Source organism: Sinocyclocheilus anshuiensis, unplaced genomic scaffold, assembly GCF_001515605.1.
Source record: "Sinocyclocheilus anshuiensis isolate Anshui unplaced genomic scaffold, SAMN03320099.WGS_v1.1 scaffold659, whole genome shotgun sequence".
NCBI lineage: Eukaryota > Metazoa > Chordata > Actinopteri > Cypriniformes > Cyprinidae > Sinocyclocheilus > Sinocyclocheilus anshuiensis.
Genome location: NW_015549698.1, coordinates 1,171,290 through 1,191,308, shown reverse-complemented (window position 1 = coordinate 1,191,308; position 20,019 = coordinate 1,171,290). Strand labels below are relative to the sequence as shown.

At 40.3% G+C, this 20,019-nt stretch overlaps 2 protein-coding genes across 2 annotated transcripts in view; both read left to right on the top strand.

Moving 5' to 3' along the window:
* Positions 1-804: 804 nt before the first annotated feature.
* Positions 805-8,471, top strand: LOC107660540 (receptor-type tyrosine-protein phosphatase kappa-like). Its single transcript, XM_016449860.1, has 8 exons — positions 805-905; positions 1,385-1,520; positions 2,521-2,670; positions 3,091-3,264; positions 5,519-5,650; positions 6,492-6,617; positions 6,740-6,903; positions 8,330-8,471. Exons 1-8 carry the CDS (start codon positions 805-807, stop codon positions 8,469-8,471), a joined length of 1,125 nt encoding a protein of 374 aa, XP_016305346.1.
* A 1,676-nt stretch (positions 8,472-10,147) lies between these two features.
* Positions 10,148-20,019, top strand: part of LOC107660546 (protein THEMIS-like) — a 20,031-nt gene continuing 10,159 nt past the window's right edge. Inside the window, exons 1-4 of the mRNA XM_016449864.1 lie at positions 10,148-10,269; positions 10,841-10,978; positions 12,590-13,051; positions 14,352-15,409. Coding sequence (XP_016305350.1) covers positions 10,179-10,269; positions 10,841-10,978; positions 12,590-13,051; positions 14,352-15,409 — 1,749 coding nt within the window. The 5' untranslated portion in view covers positions 10,148-10,178. The remainder of the gene's footprint in view (positions 10,270-10,840; positions 10,979-12,589; positions 13,052-14,351; positions 15,410-20,019) is intronic.

Here is a 20,019-nt window from a genome sequence, read left to right as displayed (position 1 = left end):
TCTTTGTTCTTTATTTTAATATTTTAATGCTTTAATTCACATGACTTTAAAGCAATGTGCACTTATTCGGAAGATATTGGTTGCTGTATTATTTACTTATTATTAGCATTAAAAAATTGTTTAATGATTTAATATTTTTATTTTCAAACAGTTAAATAAAATAGTTTAATAGTTACAATAGTTTTTTATGGTATCAGAATCGGTGCTGAGAATTGGGAAATTTTACTGGTATTACTAGAAATAGCACTACTAGAAACTAAATAACCAAATAAACTTTTTCAATTATTCCATGAAATATGTCGTACACATCTTTCATATTTTAAAATACAGATACAAAGACATTAAGCAAAGAAACCTAATTTAACTGTCTAGATTTTAATACAATGTATTTCACATTTATGTGTATGTACACATTATTGTATTAAAAAAAAAAAATGATGCCTTGGAAATTTCATACAAAGGAGAGAACCACTGCTTTAGACAGTTTGCATGAATTAACAACAACTTCATTTTCTTTCCAGCGGTTTTTTGAGCATCCTGACACAAGTGCTTTGTTCTTAATCAAAAACTGTCTTTAGAGCCTAGTTTTTGTAGATAATGAAGCTTCACAAACAGCTGTGATAGCATTTATAAAACAGTGAGCCACAGCTCACAGCACTACTCTCGTCTCTCTGCTGCTTATATACACTTGGAATGGTTTGATCAGTGATGAAATCGCTATGAGACGGATGATGATTTCTTCCCTGCTCTGTCCGTGTCAGTGCGGGAGCCGGTCGGACAGGGTGTTACATCGTGATTGACATCATGCTGGACATGGCAGAGAGAGAAGGGGTGGTGGACATCTACAACTGCGTCAAAGCTCTGCGCTCCAGACGAATCAACATGGTTCAGACTGAGGTGCGTTTGCATGCTTCAATCATGAGACTGAGTACGGTCCTCTAAGATTTTCTCCCCACTAAATATATTTTTAGGAAGCCACTGGTTATCAGATTCCTAATGTTAGTTCTTATTTTGTTTTCGCTTTCAAGTTTACACAATTGTGACCGTGGACCACAAAACCAGTCATTGGAAATTTCATAGAAAAGACAGAACCACTGCTTTAGACAGTTTGCATGAATTAACAACAACTTCATTTTCTTTCCAGCGGTTTTTTGAGCATCCTGACACAAGTGCTTTGTTCTTAATCAAAAACTGTCTTTAGAGCCTAGTTTTTGTAGATAATGAAGCTTCACAAACAGCTGTGATAGCATTTATAAAACAGTGAGCCACAGCTCACAGCACTACTCTCGTCTCTCTGCTGCTTATATACACTTGGAATGGTTTGATCAGTGATGAAATCGCTATGAGACGGATGATGATTTCTTCCCTGCTCTGTCCGTGTCAGTGCGGGAGCCGGTCGGACAGGGTGTTACATCGTGATTGACATCATGCTGGACATGGCAGAGAGAGAAGGGGTGGTGGACATCTACAACTGCGTCAAAGCTCTGCGCTCCAGACGAATCAACATGGTTCAGACTGAGGTGCGTTTGCATGCTTCAATCATGAGACTGAGTACGGTCCTCTAAGATTTTCTCCCCACTAAATATATTTTTAGGAAGCCACTGGTTATCAAATTCCTAATGTTAGTTCTTATTTTGTTTTCGCTTTCAAGTTTACACAATTGTGACCCTGGACCACAAAACCAGTCATAAGGGTCAATTTTTCAAAATTGAGATTTATACATCATCTGAAAGCTGAATAAATAAGCTTTCCACTGATGTATGGTTTGTTAGGATCGGACAATATTTGGCCGAGATACAACTATTTAAAAATCTGGAATCTGAGGGTGCACAAAAATCTAAATATTGAGAAAATCATCTTTAAAGTTGTGCAAATGAAGTTCTTAGCAATGCATATTACTAATCAAAAATTAAGTTTTGATATATTTACGGTAGGACATTTACAAAATATCTTCATGGAACATGATCTTTACTTAATATCCTAATGATTTTTGGCATAAAAGAAAAATTTATAATTTTGACCCATACAATGTGTTTTTGGCTATTGCTACAAATATACCCCAGCGACTTAAGACTGCTTTTGTGCTCCAGAGTCACAATTTAATTTAATTAAGCATGCAAAAGCATATGCTTTTGCCATTACTGCCAGTACCTAAAAAGTGCATGTTCAGAGGCCTGCAGTGCAGCTGCATTGACCTCTATAAAACATCTACTGTAGAAGAAGGAAGCCTCAGTCCTGACCACTAAGGGCCACTGTTGCATTTCTGCACTATTTACAGCAGCAACAACCACAAAGTAGTCAGCCATGCTGTAGTATCTGTCTTGTTGCTATGAGGCATGTCAGAGTGAATGAATTCAGAGTTCCTTTCAAAAAAAAAAAAAGGGTATTATTTAAAACAAGTGTTGCAGTTTTACTACACACTAGTGCTAGTGTTACATGTTAAGCAAACTAATAGTGTTGTCAGAAATGAAAGCGCATGCACTGACGACACACAACCCCTGGTTTTCCCCTGGCTCTCAGGAGCAGTACATTTTCATCCATGATGCCATCCTGGAGGCGTGTTTGTGTGGCGAGACTGCGATTCCCGTGTGCGAGTTCAAAGCCGCGTACTACGACATGATCCGCATCGACTCTCAGAGCAATTCCTCTCACCTCAAAGACGAGTTCCAGGTACCTGACAAATGCTGCTACTTATTATTCACGCCTGTGCTTTTCCTTCAGGACCCAGACTTTGCATGGACATCAAGTGGAGACCCAACACAAAAATCCAAACTTTGTTCAACAAATGAAACAAATACGTCCTTACACTCAAACACTATTTTATTCATTTTTAAATATGCAGCATCATTTATGGTTCTGTGTTCTTGGTAGGTAATAATTCACAGCACAGAACACTGTATTTAAAGCATTCTTGCAGAGTTTTATTCGTGGTTTTTTGAAGATGCACGCATGTCACGCAACCTGTTTGTGTTGGCATCTGGTTCATTTGACTAGTTTCTACCAAAAGGCATACGATGCACGGCCTTTGACATGAACAACAAAAGCAGCAGAATAACCCTCACGCACTGTTGTCCACTCTCTCCTGTGCAGACGCTGAACTCAGTGACTCCTCAGCCTCAGCCTGAAGACTGCAGCATTGCACTCCTTCCTCGAAATCACGACAAGAATCGTTTCATGGACAACCTCCCGCCCGACCGCTGCCTGCCCTTCCTCATCACCATCGACGGAGAGAGCAGCAACTACATCAATGCAGCGCTCATGGATGTAAGTATGGCTTCCTCGCTCTCGCTCTCTTTTCCTCGTCTCCTTTATGTTAGACACACGCTCTGTTCCAAAACCTAGTGAGCTGCCAATGGAGGTAAGATTTGAGGGCAGCCAAAAGGTAGGCAACTTAACTCTGCTGCCTTCTGAGATACCTTGTTTTAGTCAGTCTTTTAGCATTACCATATGATACATATTGATAACAACAGTTTAGTATGATAAAAATGTAAGTCTTTATGCTGTGGATTCTTAATGAAACATGCTAACATCAAACTCTACTGAGTCAGTCCCTCACTTGTGTGTAGTGTAGCTAGTAGACAGCAAGAGCTCTCATTGGATTTTGGAACGGAGCTACAGAAAGCTAGAGACAAATCCAGGTGGCAAGTCCTTTCAGTGGGACAGATGTTAGCGTGAGCCACTTTCAACCCTATTCCAGTCGCTCTGTAACGTGGTGACAGTGTCGTGTAGATCAGCGATAAGATTATTCGTCTTGAATTAGTAAAGCATTCAATTCGCCTCTTTTTAGTAGTGTAATGAATTCATTCTTCTTGATGGCTGTATGTGGTCCTAAATTGAACTTTCTTTCATTTGGGTTTTCAAAAATAATTCCAAAGTCCAAACTGTTTTAGTAACATTGTCGGAAAGGGCGAGGTAAGTGTAAGTGTGAATCTCTTGCTTTAAAGTGTTAATTTTGTTATTTATTAAAGGGGTCATATGATGCTGCTAAAAAGAACAGCAAATTCTTTAAATATAAAAACGTACTTACAGTCTGTGAGTCAGCATTATTTGTCAGAACAGATGGCATTGTAGGCTACTCTCCCAAGAAACACTCCTCGTCCTCCGTAAAATGTGTTGCTCACATCTGAATATTTGGTTTGAACTGTTCTGGAACAGTGTTGTAAATACAACTTAACTTGAAATTGCATCATATGACCCCTTTAAAGGACAAGTTCACCCAAATCCTGAACGTTCTGCCATAATTTCTTACCCTCAAGTCTGGAGGGTTTTTTCCCCCTTCTTTCTGTGGTAAACAACTGGAGATTTTTAACACTGTATTTATTTCCATACAACAAAAGTGAGTGGTGACCAGTTACTGTCAAGCTACAAAAAGAGGGCAAGAAACCACCATAAAAGTAGTCCATACTACACACTTATGCACTTTTTATTAACTGAACAGAAGCACAAATTTGTGATCCGAACCTGTCCCTCGTTCAACGCTGCCGTATGACATCAGAAGTCTTTCAGCTTGAGTCGTATGAACTACTCTTAGTGTGTTTTGAGCATCACAGCCCTTGGTCACTGCAGGATTTCATTATATGTGACCCTGGAGCACAAAACTAATGATTTTTGGCATAAAAGAAAAATCTATAATTTTGACCCATACAATGTATTGTTGGCTATTGCTACAAATATACCCCAGCGACTTAAGACTGCTTTTGTGATCCAGGGTCACATTTGGAAAGTAGCTGCCTAAAGATTCCTCCAAAACTCTCCTTTTGACTTCCACAGAAGAAAGAAATGACACGAGGGCGAGTGAATTTTGCATTTGTTTAGTGTCTAGACTGATCTGTGAGTGACAGTGCATCCTTCTCCTAGTGCTTCATTTGTCATGGCTGTCTGTGTAAGTACTGTAATGAATTCGCTATCTAGTGTAGAGCACTGTTTTGCTATGTGCACAATCGTCTGTGTATCTGAGAGCGTGTTCAGTCAGTGACATCCCACAGCCGATGACCTCTGACCCTGGGAGACGGTGATCGCACAGCCACAATCAGCTACTTTGACAGCTGAACTCAAAAAGTTGTGATTTTAGAGGGTAATTTTAAATCGCTTCCTCGTACGCTTCACAAACTCTTGGACTTTTTTTAACCAAGCCGTCAGAAGAATACCAGGTAATTTCTGATTCAGTTCTGCCTCTGTTAGACTGGATTTGTTTCGTGGCTTTAGTGGTATGTCAGCACTTTCCATTCAACCTCTCTATACTGGGTTTGCTACAGCATGCAGAGAAAAACGAATGCATTTAATCACTTACAGAGATGTACATGTATCACACTGACACATCAGCAAAGACACACACGCAGGAAACGACACACGTTTATATCATATATCATTCATGTCGAATGCTCACTGTGGTCCGTGCATGATCATACACATTCACACATCGGCCATCCTGAAAAACGCCCCATCTTCGTCTTGGTTGTGCGTAAGTGTCAGAAAGCAGAGTGTTTGCAGGAAGTACATTATGTTCCATGTTATGCAGAGCTACAGGCAGCCGGCCGCGTTCATCGTGACCCAGCATCCGTTACCCAACACCGTCAAGGACTTCTGGAGGCTGGTGTATGATTATGGATGCACCTCCATCGTCATGCTAAACGAGATCGATTTGGCTCAGGTGAGATTGTGTTGTAATTATTCTTATGAAATGTTTGTGCAACGTATATTGAAGGAATGAGAAGACATCGAAGATCAGCTGGTTAGCGAGTGAAGTCAGTGGAAAACAATCTGTTTATGTTGAGCCAAACTGAATGTTTCTTTGGCATGTTTAAAGGAAGAGTTCACCCAAAAATGAACATTTGCAAGAGATGTGCTCACCCTCAGGCCATCCGAGATGTAGATGAGTTTGTTTCTTCATCAGATTTGGAGAAATGTAGCATTGCATCACTGTCGGACCAATGGATGTGGATGGGTGCCGTTAGAATGAGAGTCCAAACAGCTGATAAAAACATCACAATAATCCACACCACCCCAGTCCAATCCACATCTTGAGAAGACAAAAGAAACAAGTTAAGACAGTTTAACTTTAAGCTGTTGCTTGATCTATGCATATTTCTCGCCTTATTCAGATGAGGTGGTTTTTCACTGGGGGAATTTATTATGGCTTATGAACTTGGTTTAAAGTTAAAACATCTAAATGATGGATTCGCACAGCTTTTGTCTTCTCAAGACGTTAACTGATGGACTGGGGTGGTGTGGATTATTGTGATGTTTTTATCAGCTGTTTGGACTCTCATTCTAACGGCACCCATCCACATCCATTGGTGAGACAGTGATGCAATGCTACATTTCTCCAAATCTGATGAAGAAACAAACTCATCTACATCTGGGATGGCCTGAGGGTGAGCACATTTTCGACAAATCTTCACTTTTGGGTGAACTATTCCCTTAATGCAACAGCAGGTTATCTGTCAGTGGCTCCTGTGTGTGTTTGATCCGTGTGTAATCGGTGTGTTCAGGGCTGTCCTCAGTACTGGCCGGAGGAGGGAATGCTAAGATACGGCCCAGTACAGGTGGACTGCATATCCTGCTCTATGGACTGTGATGTCATTAGTCGTCTTTTCAGGATATGCAACCTGACCAGGGTGAGTTTTTCCGCATGTCTCTGAAAGCCATTGATCATTTCACAGCAAAGTGCAGAGCCGTACACTGGTCTTGGGCAGAAGTGCATAGTTACATCGATGTGTGTGTGTGTGTGTGTCCTAAGCCTCAGGAAGGTTACCTGATGGTCCGTCAGTTCCAGTACCTGGGATGGGCGGGTCATAGGGAAGTTCCCGCCTCCAAGCGCTCGTTCCTCAAGCTGATCCTCCAGGTGGATAAATGGCAGGAGGAATGTGAGGAAGGCGATGGACGCACTATTATACACTGCCTGTGAGTACAGATGGACAGAGACCAAAAGCAGCTGTTTGTGTATTAATCAGTAGCCACAGTTTTACTTGTGGACGGACAGGAAGTCAGACCACAGTCTACTCATCTAATCTCTCGTCAGTATTTGCTGGCATCAGGTTTACCCACACCTACACATCACATTAAAAGCAGACTAAGTTCATTTTCTACACTTTATTCATGAAGCATAAATAAAATTATGTATGCTTTATGCTTAAATTATTTATGCTGCATAAATAAAATTGACACATAAAATAATGTTATGGCTTAAATTCTGTTTAAAGGGATAGTTCACCAAATATGAAAATTCTGTCATCATCTACTCACCCTAAGTTGTTCCAAAGCTGTATGAATTTATTTCTTCTGTTGACCACAAAACAAGTTATTTTGAAGTTGCTGGGTTATTTTACCTTTGTGGGTGAACTATGCATTTAATGCTTCATTAACTGTTGTACAGCATACCTTTAAAATAACAATTATTACAAAAATGACATGAAAATGTATTATAGTTTAAATTTATACTAAATACAGTTAGCTAAAATTTAGAGTGCCTTTTTTCTAAACTCGAGGAGTTTTATGTTTGTGCATATTTATGTGTAATTTCTTTTAAATATAGTACTTGCTGAATGTAACGACAAGCATTTATGATAAACTAAAATATACTTTAATTATATTTTACGAAGTTGTTTTTAAGAATTTCTATTGAAACTTGTTTGTCATTTGTATTTGCAATTACACGTTTTGTAGATTTGCAATTCATTGCATTTAAGATTCAAAGATGTATATTTTTTAATATATTAACTCTAAATGTAATATCAAATAACATTAGTTAAAATTCTAATCAAGTACTTTACATGTGCTTTAGTATGTTAGTCAACACATCCAAATAAATACATGCTTTAATAAAGAATATTAAAGCATGATTTATAATGTACTTTAAAGTAAAGCTTTTAATTTGACTTTATTACCAAGTGCATTTTTTAAATGTGTTAAGAAACTGTGTCTCTCTTTAAATACACTTAAGTGGCCTTTTTATTTGATTCTATAATGTTATCTGCAAGTGCAGTTTGTATGTACTTTTAAGATTTGAAGTACACCACAAATGCACATCCGATAAAATTAAGCTCACTTCTTTTTTTCACAAAGGAAACCCCAGCGAGCAAACCTGTAAGGTGTTAGTAGTGGGGGGGGAAAAGCCAAGTGATCAAAAGTCTGGCATTTCTCACTGATCTTGAGCAGGGTTTCTCCATCAGAACTGACCCTTCACTACAGCATGTGTGTAATGTAATGTTCGTCTGGATACAGAGCGTTTGCACACACACCGTTACAGTGGAGAAGTGTGACACACACACACACACACACACACAACTCATTCACATGTGTGTCTCTTCATGTCTCTCTGTCTCTGTAGGAACGGAGGCGGCCGCAGTGGGATGTTCTGTGCCATCAGTATTGTGTGTGAAATGATAAAGCGGCAGAATGTTGTAGACGTCTTTCATGCTGTGAAGAGTCTGAGGAACAGCAAGCCCAATATGGTGGACAGCCCGGTATGAACCAACATCTACACTCATTATGCGCTTGTCAGCAGTGTCATCAGCCAGAGCAAAACACCTCAGTTTTAGGTCTTGTAGTCACATGGTGCAAAATTACAACTAACTTTAAACCAAACCCTGCAGCAGCAACACAACTGAATATCACTCAGTACTTATCTGAGTGTCCAGCTCTCTCTCTGTGTGTGTGTGTGTGTGTGTGTGTGTGTGTGTGTGTGTGTGTGTGTGTGTGTCTGAGCAGCACACACTCGGCTTATTTTACATGTGACACGGGGATTGAGTGCCGTGGAAATGTCTCCATTCGTGCATATGTGTTGACTTTCATGAGATTCAAGTGCCGGCCATGTTTTTTTAATATGAACTTTTCTTTTTTTTTTTATGATTTCGTGCAGCCATTTGAAACACTAAGCCCGAGCTGTTGCATGCTGAAGACGCTCTTTATTTCTCTGTGTCTATCACTGTTCCTGTTAATAAACATATGTGTAGTAGTAGTACTCGTGTAAATGGACATTGTTTCGAAAGGGAAAAAACAAACAAACACGTTCATCCATCGATCGAGAGCGTGTAACTGTGGCTCGAGAAGACTGCATTCCGCACGAATGGCTGGCTTATTATGTGTTCTTTTGTTTTTTGGTAGCAGGCGATGACCATAAGCCAAAGACTTGTGTAAAAATGTCTATAGGGATGAAGCACATTGTTTGTATTTATTGTTTACTTGCATTTTTGAAAGCTCAAAACAATCATCATCATTCTCCATTTAGCCGAAATTTTCACTGCAAGCGCTCTTTTATGTACGAGACAGATTTAAGTAGTGTTATTTTATTTTGTTGTTGTTGTATTTGAAAATTGTATTTCTTTTGAAATCTTTTACATGCTATCGTGGTTTGTTTTACACAACTGATTGTGAATTATTCCTTTGCCGAGGAGAAAAGAGAAGAGCTCTATTTTTTCTGATGTTTTCACATTTGTATTGTGCTGGAAATGGGAAAAAAAAAAAAAAGCACAAACAATGAAGTGTATGAATTAAAAATATATACAGTATTAGACTCTAGTGTATTTAGGATCAAAGCCAATTTAAGAAGAAAGTGCAGCCTGTATCGATGCTGATCAGACGTTTTATAGAAAACAAAACAACAACAAAAATCCATCATGTGAAATAATAACTTATGTATTTTTTGTCTGTAGTTGTTGGCTTTCGCTGTATTACGATGTCAAATAATAAAAATACTTTGAATAAAAAAAAAGATATGTTAAAGAATGTGTTTGGAACGAATCGTTTTAAACTGTGGGTTTGTTGGAAATGTTGCGGTGGTTTCCCAGCTTGCTGTAACAATGAGTCGGTGATGTTGTGTGTTTCAGTGATTTGGATCCCTGTTGTTTTGACTTACATTGGGCCCTGATGTCATGAAGTCAGGCAGAGGATGTGGGATTTGTGTATATCATAGTATTTTTGCAGCTTTGCTTAACAATGCGTTGAGTTTTGGTCTTCGAGCTGCACTCAGCTTCCTGTCCTCCTCCGCTGCGCAGGATGCCTCGCAGTCTCGCTCTCGGTCTGCACTGCTGAGCTCAAGGGGCGTCTGGAGGGCCAAAGGGCATCCTGGGAGTTCCTCTGCCTCCATTAACCCTCTTACGGGACGCGAGGTACAGAGCCACGTCTCTCAGCCCGTCCAGAGCTTTAAAAACGTCTCCTCGTAAAAGCCGCAGTAGAAGATGGCTACGACGCTGCATGAATTCACGCAGGTTCTGGATCCTAAGATGTTCCCCAGAGTGCTTCAGATCCAATCAGGAATATATTGTCAAGGTAAGAGTAAAACTGGAGAGTTACCAGCTCAGAATTCATCTGCTCCTCACAGTCAAATAATAGCTGCAATTACGCATTTCCAACATTTTAAAACCTAGTGTGCACTTATTGGTGTAGGTGAGAAACAACATGTTGGTGAAAAATTAATACTGATAATTCATAAGCGTGCTGTTTGTTTTTTAAACACTTTTTTTTTTTAAATAAAGCGCGAAATAGGCAGCATAATCCTGTTCCTCGATTTGTGTTGAAGCTTGAAGACAGGCACGTTTTTACATATGAACCAATAGCAGCTTTCACAAAAGTATCCTTTTTCAACATTTAAGAGGTAACTCCAACTAGCAAGAAAAGTTTGAAGAAACAAAGTTAAATTCATTTTCAAACCACATGATGCCGAGCGGAAACCCACTTCTTTCTGATCTTTTTCTAGTTCCTTTTAGTCAGTAATATGTCTTTTGTGATGTCATTTATCTGTACTCCAGTGCTTGTGATGAAATAGTTTTCCTGCAACCGATACGAAATGGTTTGCAATGTATTTTAACATGCTTTAAACACTTTTTTTTTTCTTTTTCAGGCTGCGTGTATGAGGTGTTTGGAAGAGAGTGCTCTCTTTCAACAGGAGATTTGCTGAAAATCATTGATATCACCATCACCAGATTCAGTGCTCGGACCCCCAGCAACACTGAGATTGAGATTCCTGTGGAATACCCAGGTACCAGAGTTTCAGTGGACAGTAGATGTTTCAAACCTAAGACTATATATATATATATATATAAACTAACTATTTGTGTCTTTGATTAGCAAGTGATCTGGTTATTGTTGGTTGAAATGCATCGGTTTAAATCAACGGAAAATAGCTAAGCATGGTCAGTCTGTTTGAGAAGCACCTTCCACTGATCATTTGCTATAGAAATCTAACTGTGTCATCAGTTGAACATTTATTCATGCATTTGTTTTGTTAGTGAATTTAAATCTATTAACCTTGTTTTGGTAATGATAAACAAAAGATTAAAAGATTAAACACAAAAGATTTTTAAAAAATGCGTAAAAAAGCTCACATACATTAAATAATTACACATACATAAAACAGGCTAACAACAACAAAAACATATTTTGAAGTGTGCGCGTGCGTCTATGTTACCTTCACAGTCGGCTTTACAGTTTGTTCAGTCCTTGTGTGTCCAAAAGAAGTCGTGTTGCAGATCATCTGCTCATCCATGATAATTTTGCATGTTTTTTTTTTTTTTTACATGTTTGTGAATGTTTTGAATAAATGTTATATAATAACATAATTATAAGATAATCTGTTGCTTCTGATCATGCCAGTTCTGTCACATGAAATTCATCAAATTACAAAATAAGGTGAAATTTGACACATTTTCGAAATGTTCCTATTGTTTTGCATATGTTCATTTTTTTATTTGTACACAGTGACTTATAACTTCTGTTTGTACCTCAGAAGACTGGTTCTTATGTATGATAGTGATGTTATCAATGTAGGTTAAAGTGTCAGTGTTACAACTCACTTCATGCTAAAATCATCCCGTTTCTAAAGTCGCAAGCTGTTCTAATAGGACAGTGAAGATCGTTTCGCTAGTGAAGAACAATGACGTTTCAGAAAAGCGATTTTGTGATTTTACTAGAATAGTGGCTGTTTATTAGTACTTATAAAGCACATATTAATTGCCTTATTCTGCATTAGCATTTTTTTAGATCCCTTAATCCACCCATACCTAAACTTAACCACTACCTTACTGTTAATAAGCAGCAAATTAGGAGCTTACCGAGGAAAAAGTCTTAGTTAATCGTTAGTTAATAATGAGAATTAATCCCTAAACTAATATGTGAGCCAAAATATCATTGTCTTGAACCTGATGTGAACAGCAACTAATATGCAAAGAGAGAATTTGAGCAAACTCACTGCTGCGTTACCAGTTATGTGCAGACCTTTGATGCTTCTGTCTTTATGACGTTCAGCTGCTCATCATAACCATAAGGCTGTCCTAGATAGGGTTTTCCATGACAATCTTAGCCGAATGTTGAAGGGATATTGCTGGGATGGCTTAAGGATGAAAAGCTCCATCTTCACGTGGATAAGTCAGATATAGTGGACAGTGGCCAGAGTTGTTTTTCTTTTCCATTGGTCATGTCTTACAAGACTTTGACTGATGCATCATCCAAAACAATAGTGGTATAATGCCCTGTTAATGACTCACTAAAAAACTTTTGTGCTTGTATTTTTTTTATTACCCACATTCTCTCTGCTGTCACCACTTTTGGTCCTTGTAGTGACTTAACATTGGCTCTGTGCTCTATGTGACAGGATTGTTCAAGCTAGTGGCTGACAGTCAGCCGTACCAAAGCATACAAGAGATAGCTGACTCAGTGAAGATCAGCTCCCACAGACTGTCCCAGCCGGTATTCCTCAGCGGTTCGGAGATTGAGCCGGCGCAGGGCGTCATACGGGAGGGAGACAGCTTCAGAATCACTGCCGTCACCCGTGAGCTCAGCGGTGGACGTGTGCGGTGTGAGCTGCTGCACAGAGAGCCCAAGATCTGCTTCAGCCTGAGCTTCTCCCAGCAAGGCCACTTCACAGAGTGCCAGGACGACCAGTTCTACACCCTGAGAGAGATAGCGGAGTGGAAAATCTCCAAAGGCAGAAAGAGGACTGTAACCGAGGTCAAAACTCTGCCCAAAAAGGACTTCTTATTCTCAAATTTGCTGGAGAATGTACTTGGAGAGCTGAAGCTGACTCCTGTGTATGAACTGAAGGCTGTTACACGACGTGAGTATGACACTAGTTTCATTCCTGTTCTAGTAGTGTACACAAATATTGTTAATAACAGTGTTATATCCCAACATGCGGCAGCAAATCATTTTCTTAATCTATCATTTTTGTCTTGTTTTCCTGTAAAAATATCTGAACATCCTTAAAAAGAACCAATGATATATTAAGAGAAATTCAACAAAATTGAATAAAGAAGAAATTAAGGCCATACTTTATTTTAAGGTCCAATTTTCGATATTAACAAACCATTAACTATTACTTTTGCCTCAGTAAACACCTAATTTGCTGCTTATTAATAGTAAAAGTTTAGGTATTGGGTAGGATTAGGGACGTAGAATATGGTCATGCAGAATATGTGCTTTGTAAGTACTAAGAAACAGCCAATATGTTAATAGTAGTCATGCTAATAAACAACTAATTAATAGTGAGAATTGTTCCCTACACTAAAGTGTTACCGAAATTAAAATCAAGAAATTATTTGTCAATAGTATGAGAAAAAATACATTTGTTTACCCCTTTGAATGGTTTATTTATTTATTTTTTCTGAAACCTCTGGCATATATATTTTTCACTATAAATCTTAGTTAGATTTCTGAGAAAGCAGGAGATAATATAATTCTTTTTATTTTTTAAATTTATCTTTACATTACATTTAGCGATTACATTTAGAGATTTTGGTGACACTTTACAAGAAGGTTCTATTTGTTAACATTAGTCAACTAAATTAGTCACTGATAACTAAAACTAACTAAACTAAGACTGATAAATACCTCTAAAGCATTTATTAATTTTAGTTCATGTTAATTTCAACATTTACTAATACGTTATTAAAATCAAAAGATCTATCTGGACCTGAGATACCATAAGCTAACAATGAACAGCATCAACAAAGATTAGTAAATTATTTAACAAATAAATTGCTCATTGTGAGTTAATGTTAATTCATGCATTAACTATTGTTAATAGAATACCAGATTTAAAAAAAAAAGACAGTTTTAGGACTAGTCGATGTTTTTGCTGTGTGATCCGGTCATTGAAGATTAATAAAAAATAAAAAAAATAGCTGGGAAAATCGTTTTATTCATGAACGAGTAGAGAGAGTACTTTGTAAAAAATTTTATAAATCCATTTGTACATAGACCATCACATTCAATTCAATGGGACAATTACAAATGAAAGTGTTAGTTAGAAAAGCGGTAGTTGGCTTACAGAAAAATCTGTTCTGCTCACGTCTCATAGATAAAGCCCATTGATAAAGGTTTTTCCTCTTTTAAACTTGGACCCTTTCTTCCCACAGTCAGTGAGAAAATTCTGCTCATCCCATCAAATTTGGACGTGGAGGTGGTGGACGTCACTGAGCAGTTTGATTGTGACTCCTTTGTGCAGCCTCTCTCTCTTACGGACGTTTTCAAGAGTCCTACAGAGTTTTTTCCTGTGGTGGCCAAGTTGTCATGTGAAAGACCTTTCAATCTTTCTCCAGAGCTGGAAACACTTTTCAAAACCAATCAGGTGATCATTCATCATGCTTTCTATGCAAAACGAATACTGGCCTCGGAAATGGGTCGTGAATCAACGAGACACTTTCTTATTCCGGAGTCCTACAACGGACGCCTCAAGCGGCGGCCGCGCCAGTTCCCCACCGCCTACGATCTGGAGCGAGCGCGCAGTGAAACCGAGCAGATACGCGTGGTGGCCACCAGGGAGTTTGAGTCTGTTTACAACGGGCTAGCTTCCGTAAGCGCTGGAGATGAGTTTATAGTGACCAAAGGCAAAAGCTGTGCGCTTTCACACAATGGAACCAAGAGGGCAGCCGATGCTTTTCAATGTCTGAAAGTCACAGGGACAGAGGCGAAGGAGCTTGTGTGCCTCCCCATGTGTTTGGAGGGGGGATTCATGGAGCTGGTTAAAGACAAGCGTCAATACACCATTGCGGAAATATGCCGATGGTTCCCGCTGCCCTTCAATGTCAAAGTGTCTGTGCGAGACCTCTCTTTGAAGCTGGACGTTTTGGCTGGCGTGCCCGGTCTGCACATTGAGGAGGAGATCTCTGACCCTTGCCTCCTCATTTCAAACTCTGAGCTGTCAGAGATCAGGGAGGTGCCAGTCAATCGCACAGACTTGATCCTCAACATAAAGCAGCACTGGGATGGCCAGAGTCCAGTATGTAGTGGGAAATCAGTCATAGAGGAGATCTCAGAGGACTGTTACTACACACTCAGGAGGTACGCCGTTTCTACCATCACACCCCCTCCACGACCTCCCAAAAAACCCAAAGACCCTCCACCTCGACCTCCCAAGATTCTGTCGTCCAGATCTGAGAGCGCAAACAGTGAAAGCTCCAGCTGCTCTCCACAGGTAAACTGTATTTGGTAACACTTTATTTTAGGGCTGGGCAAAAAATCGAACTGCCAAGCTACACAAAATCGCAGGCGATTCATTGTGGATTTTGAACACGATTTTGTGTAGCTTGTCAGTGAACTACGGCTCTGTGTATTAAATGCCGCTCCATCTGAAAGCACGTGCTGGAGATTTACTACTAATCACCAGAAGCGGCTTTACTGACGAGATGCACATGAAAATCGCATTTGATTTCTTGCACAGCCCTTCTTTATTTTAAGGTGTCCTTATTACACGTTAAATGGACCTACTATTATAATAACATTTAAATTATGCATAATTACATGCAAGTTACCTGAAGCCAAGCCCTAATCCTAACCCTAAACATATAATAAGTACATGTTGTTAATGAATATTTCTCAGTAGTTAGTGAGTTCCCTATCTGTCGGTTACTATGAGTTATGTCCGGCAACATAGGGGGTTCACTTGGGAGCCCCAATCCTCTCGGACTTGTGCCTCCCCATGTGTTTGGAGGGGGGATTCATGGAGCTGGTTAAAGACAAGCGTCAATACACCATTGCGGAAATATGCCGATGGTTCCCGCTGCCCTTCAATGTCAAAGTGTCTGTGCGAGACCTCTCTTTGAAGCTGGACGTTTTGGCTGGCGTGCCCGGTCTGCACATTGAGGAGGAGATCTCTGACCCTTGCCTCCTCATTTCAAACTCTGAGCTGTCAGAGATCAGGGAGGTGCCAGTCAATCGCACAGACTTGATCCTCAACATAAAGCAGCACTGGGATGGCCAGAGTCCAGTATGTAGTGGGAAATCAGTCATAGAGGAGATCTCAGAGGACTGTTACTACACACTCAGGAGGTACGCCGTTTCTACCATCACACCCCCTCCACGACCTCCCAAAAAACCCAAAGACCCTCCACCTCGACCTCCCAAGATTCTGTCGTCCAGATCTGAGAGCGCAAACAGTGAAAGCTCCAGCTGCTCTCCACAGGTAAACTGTATTTGGTAACACTTTATTTTAGGGCTGGGCAAAAAATCGAACTGCCAAGCTACACAAAATCGCAGGCGATTCATTGTGGATTTTGAACACGATTTTGTGTAGCTTGTCAGTGAACTACGGCTCTGTGTATTAAATGCCGCTCCATCTGAAAGCACGTGCTGGAGATTTACTACTAATCACCAGAAGCGGCTTTACTGACGAGATGCACATGAAAATCGCATTTGATTTCTTGCACAGCCCTTCTTTATTTTAAGGTGTCCTTATTACACGTTAAATGGACCTACTATTATAATAACATTTAAATTATGCATAATTACATGCAAGTTACCTGAAGCCAAGCCCTAATCCTAACCCTAAACATATAATAAGTACATGTTGTTAATGAATATTTCTCAGTAGTTAGTGAGTTCCCTATCTGTCGGTTACTATGAGTTATGTCCGGCAACATAGGGGGTTCACTTGGGAGCCCCAATCCTCTCGGACTTTAAGAGAAAACGCCAATGAAATTTGGCTAGTGGATTTTGCATATCTGAGCCACTCCCCGTGCATACGGGTATAAATAGGCAACAGGTGCATCCACTCTTCAGATTTTTGCTTCGAAGCCAAGTGGATGATAGTGCTTGATCTCCACAAAGCCCTTTACTCATCTGACTGGAAGAAGCTGTTCCTGGTTGGCGTTACAGTGCAAACAGCGGTGTCCCTGTCATCAGCGATTCCCCTGGGCACTTCAACTGAAAGAGCAGTTTCTCTAAAAGAGAAAATCAAGGTTGGTTCGCGTCTTTTTAAAGATGCCGTTCTGCCCTTGTTCTCTTGGTTGAGTTCGTTACCTGTCCTCTGTTGATGGACATGATCGTTGTGTTCAGTGTCTGGGCATCCAACACGCTGAAGCTGCATTCGTGGATGACTCGTGCATTCATTGCGAGCGTATGAGCATGGTTTTGCTGCAATCTCACCTCTCTCTCGTCCTTACGGCAGTTCCGACCACTGCAACAGGACAAGCACGTGTTGATCCGCACAGACAACACTGCGGCTGTGTCGTACATCAACCGGCAGGGAGGTCTACGTTCACGTCGCATGTCACAGCTCGCCCGTCATCTCCTCCTCTGGAGTCAGACGCGGCTCAAATCGCTGTGCACTGTCCACATTCTGGGGGAGCTCAATCGTGCAGCCGACGCGTTCTCATGACAGCTCATGTCCCCGGGGAATGGCAACTCCATCCCGAGACAGTGCGTCTGATCTGGAGTCGATTTGGGGAAGCCCAGGTAGACCTGTTTGCTTCCCACGAGTCCTCCCACTGCCAGCTGTATTACTCCCTGACCGATCACTCAGGCTAGAGCTCCCTCGACGAGGCAAGCCTATGCTCTGAAGTGGAGTCTGTTAGTGAACTGGTGTTCTTCTCGCTGAGAAGACCCCCAAAGATGCACGATTGGAGTAGTGCTTTCTTTCCTGCAAGAAAGGTTGGAGCGTAGGCTGTCACCCTCCATCTTGAAAGTGTATGTGGCTGCTATCCCAGCACATCACGATGCAGTGGACGGCCGGTCCCTGGGAAAGCACGATCTCATCATCACGTTCCTGAGGGGTGCCAGAAGGTTAAATGCTGGTTAAATCTCTGCTGGCAGCCATTCCTCCCTACTCCTAGGTGCCTCAGAGACCCATTCCATTTAGTACTGTCCCAGGCCTGGGTCAGTTCATGTCATTGTCTCCACATGATACCTCCCAACGGGCAGGATGTGGTCTCCATAGCGCCCTTCTCCGGAAGGCTTGCGTCCCCTTCGTTACTGCTTAGCTGTAAACAACAAAACAGGAAAGGCGTGAAGCACCTTTCATGATGATCGAAATCCCTTCTCTTACACCGTGTCTACACCGGACGCGAGCGGTGCGACGCGACAAAATACAATAGAACCTATTATGCTGTCTACAATAGATGCGGCGCAGCATGACAAATTCCCGACAGTAAACTGCTGCTGCGTTGTATTTATGATGTACTGACACAAATTTCAAATGATTTTCAATGGTCGCTTTGTAGACCGTCCAGTGTAGACAGACTTTAGCTGTTGCAGCGCAGACACGACACGACAACTGTCACGTCCGGTGTAGACACGGTGTTAAGAAAAGATTTTCTGTCATAGGAACAGCGGCTTGGCTATCTCCAGCTTTTGGTCCCTGCGGGTGCCAAGGTCAGCGAATTTACGCTGGGGCGTTGGGAAGATTACGACCTTTGCGTAGCATTTGTCTGACACGTGGCTGCTTGTCAACATTTGCAGAACTACAGGGTTGTGATGGGGTTCAGGTTGTGGCACTTTCCATGGATCCCCCATGTCATCACGACATAACTTGTAGTGACCAACAGATAGGGAACGTCTCAGTTTACGTTATGTCCCCATGCCACAACCTCGAACCATCGCTGGTTGCCAGGGACAAGTTTTCAGAGTGGATGCACCTGTCGCCTATTTATGCCTGTATGCACGGGGAGTGGCTCAGGTATGCAAAATCCACTAGCCAAATTTCATTGGCGTTTTCTCTTAAAGTCCGAGAGGATTGGGGCTCCCAAGTGAACCCCCTATGTTGTCACGACATAATGAGGGTTACGTACGTAACAAAGACTTTTTTTGGAAGTTATTTATAGTTGATTTGCTTGTTAGCCAGTAGAATAGCTTTGGATGTTTATTTCACTGTCGTTATTCCTGTATAATTCATTGTTTTTTTGGACCGCACCATTGGACAGCACACCCACAAACCATTCACAGACCATCTGATGCATACTGCATAGAAAATGACTAGAGCTCAACATTTACTAATACATTTGGGTGGCGTGTATTTCTTAGCCAGAGTAAGCTGCAGAGTGGACCTGACTTCACGGAAATAATCAAACGTGAGGCTACATGAGACTCACGCTGCTTACTGTAAATCATTTAAGGCGTATTAAAGAGCTTGTGTGCACTGTAGGTTTGGTGAGAGAGAAGAGATAGGAGAGTTTCATGCTAAGCCAAGTACAGTAGTTCCATCCACAAAACACTTGTAAGTAAAAAATACTGAAGCTTTAAGATAAAGCAAAGAAAATACATGTAAAATTTGCCTATTGTATGGTTTATGGTAAACTGCAAAAATGAGTTTAAAAATCCTTTACTTGAATTTTTTGAAAATGGAAAAATTTACTTGATAAGCAAAACTGCATATAAAAGTTATATTTGTTTTCAAATTTTGTATGTAATATATAATATAATATAATAAATGTAATATAATATAAAATAATAATATATTTTGTCTTTTAACACTGGCAGATAGAAAAATCTGCCCATGCAGTAAGACAATACATGGATATTGAAAGGTGGATAATATTTTATAAAATCAAAAAAAATTCAATTCCTTATTATTATTGTTATTATTATTATTACATTAGTTGCCTAAGACACCCACATTGCTGAGATAAACCTACATTAAATAGTAATCAATTATACTAATAACGTCATGTGATATGGTTCTCAGCTTCGTGTGACTTCCTCAAAAAGCAAAACTGAAAATGCGTAATAAATACTTACACTATTGTGTTTTAGATTTCGACAGACAGAGATGGAGATATTTTTTTGCAATTTTATTTCACACAGAGATGCACA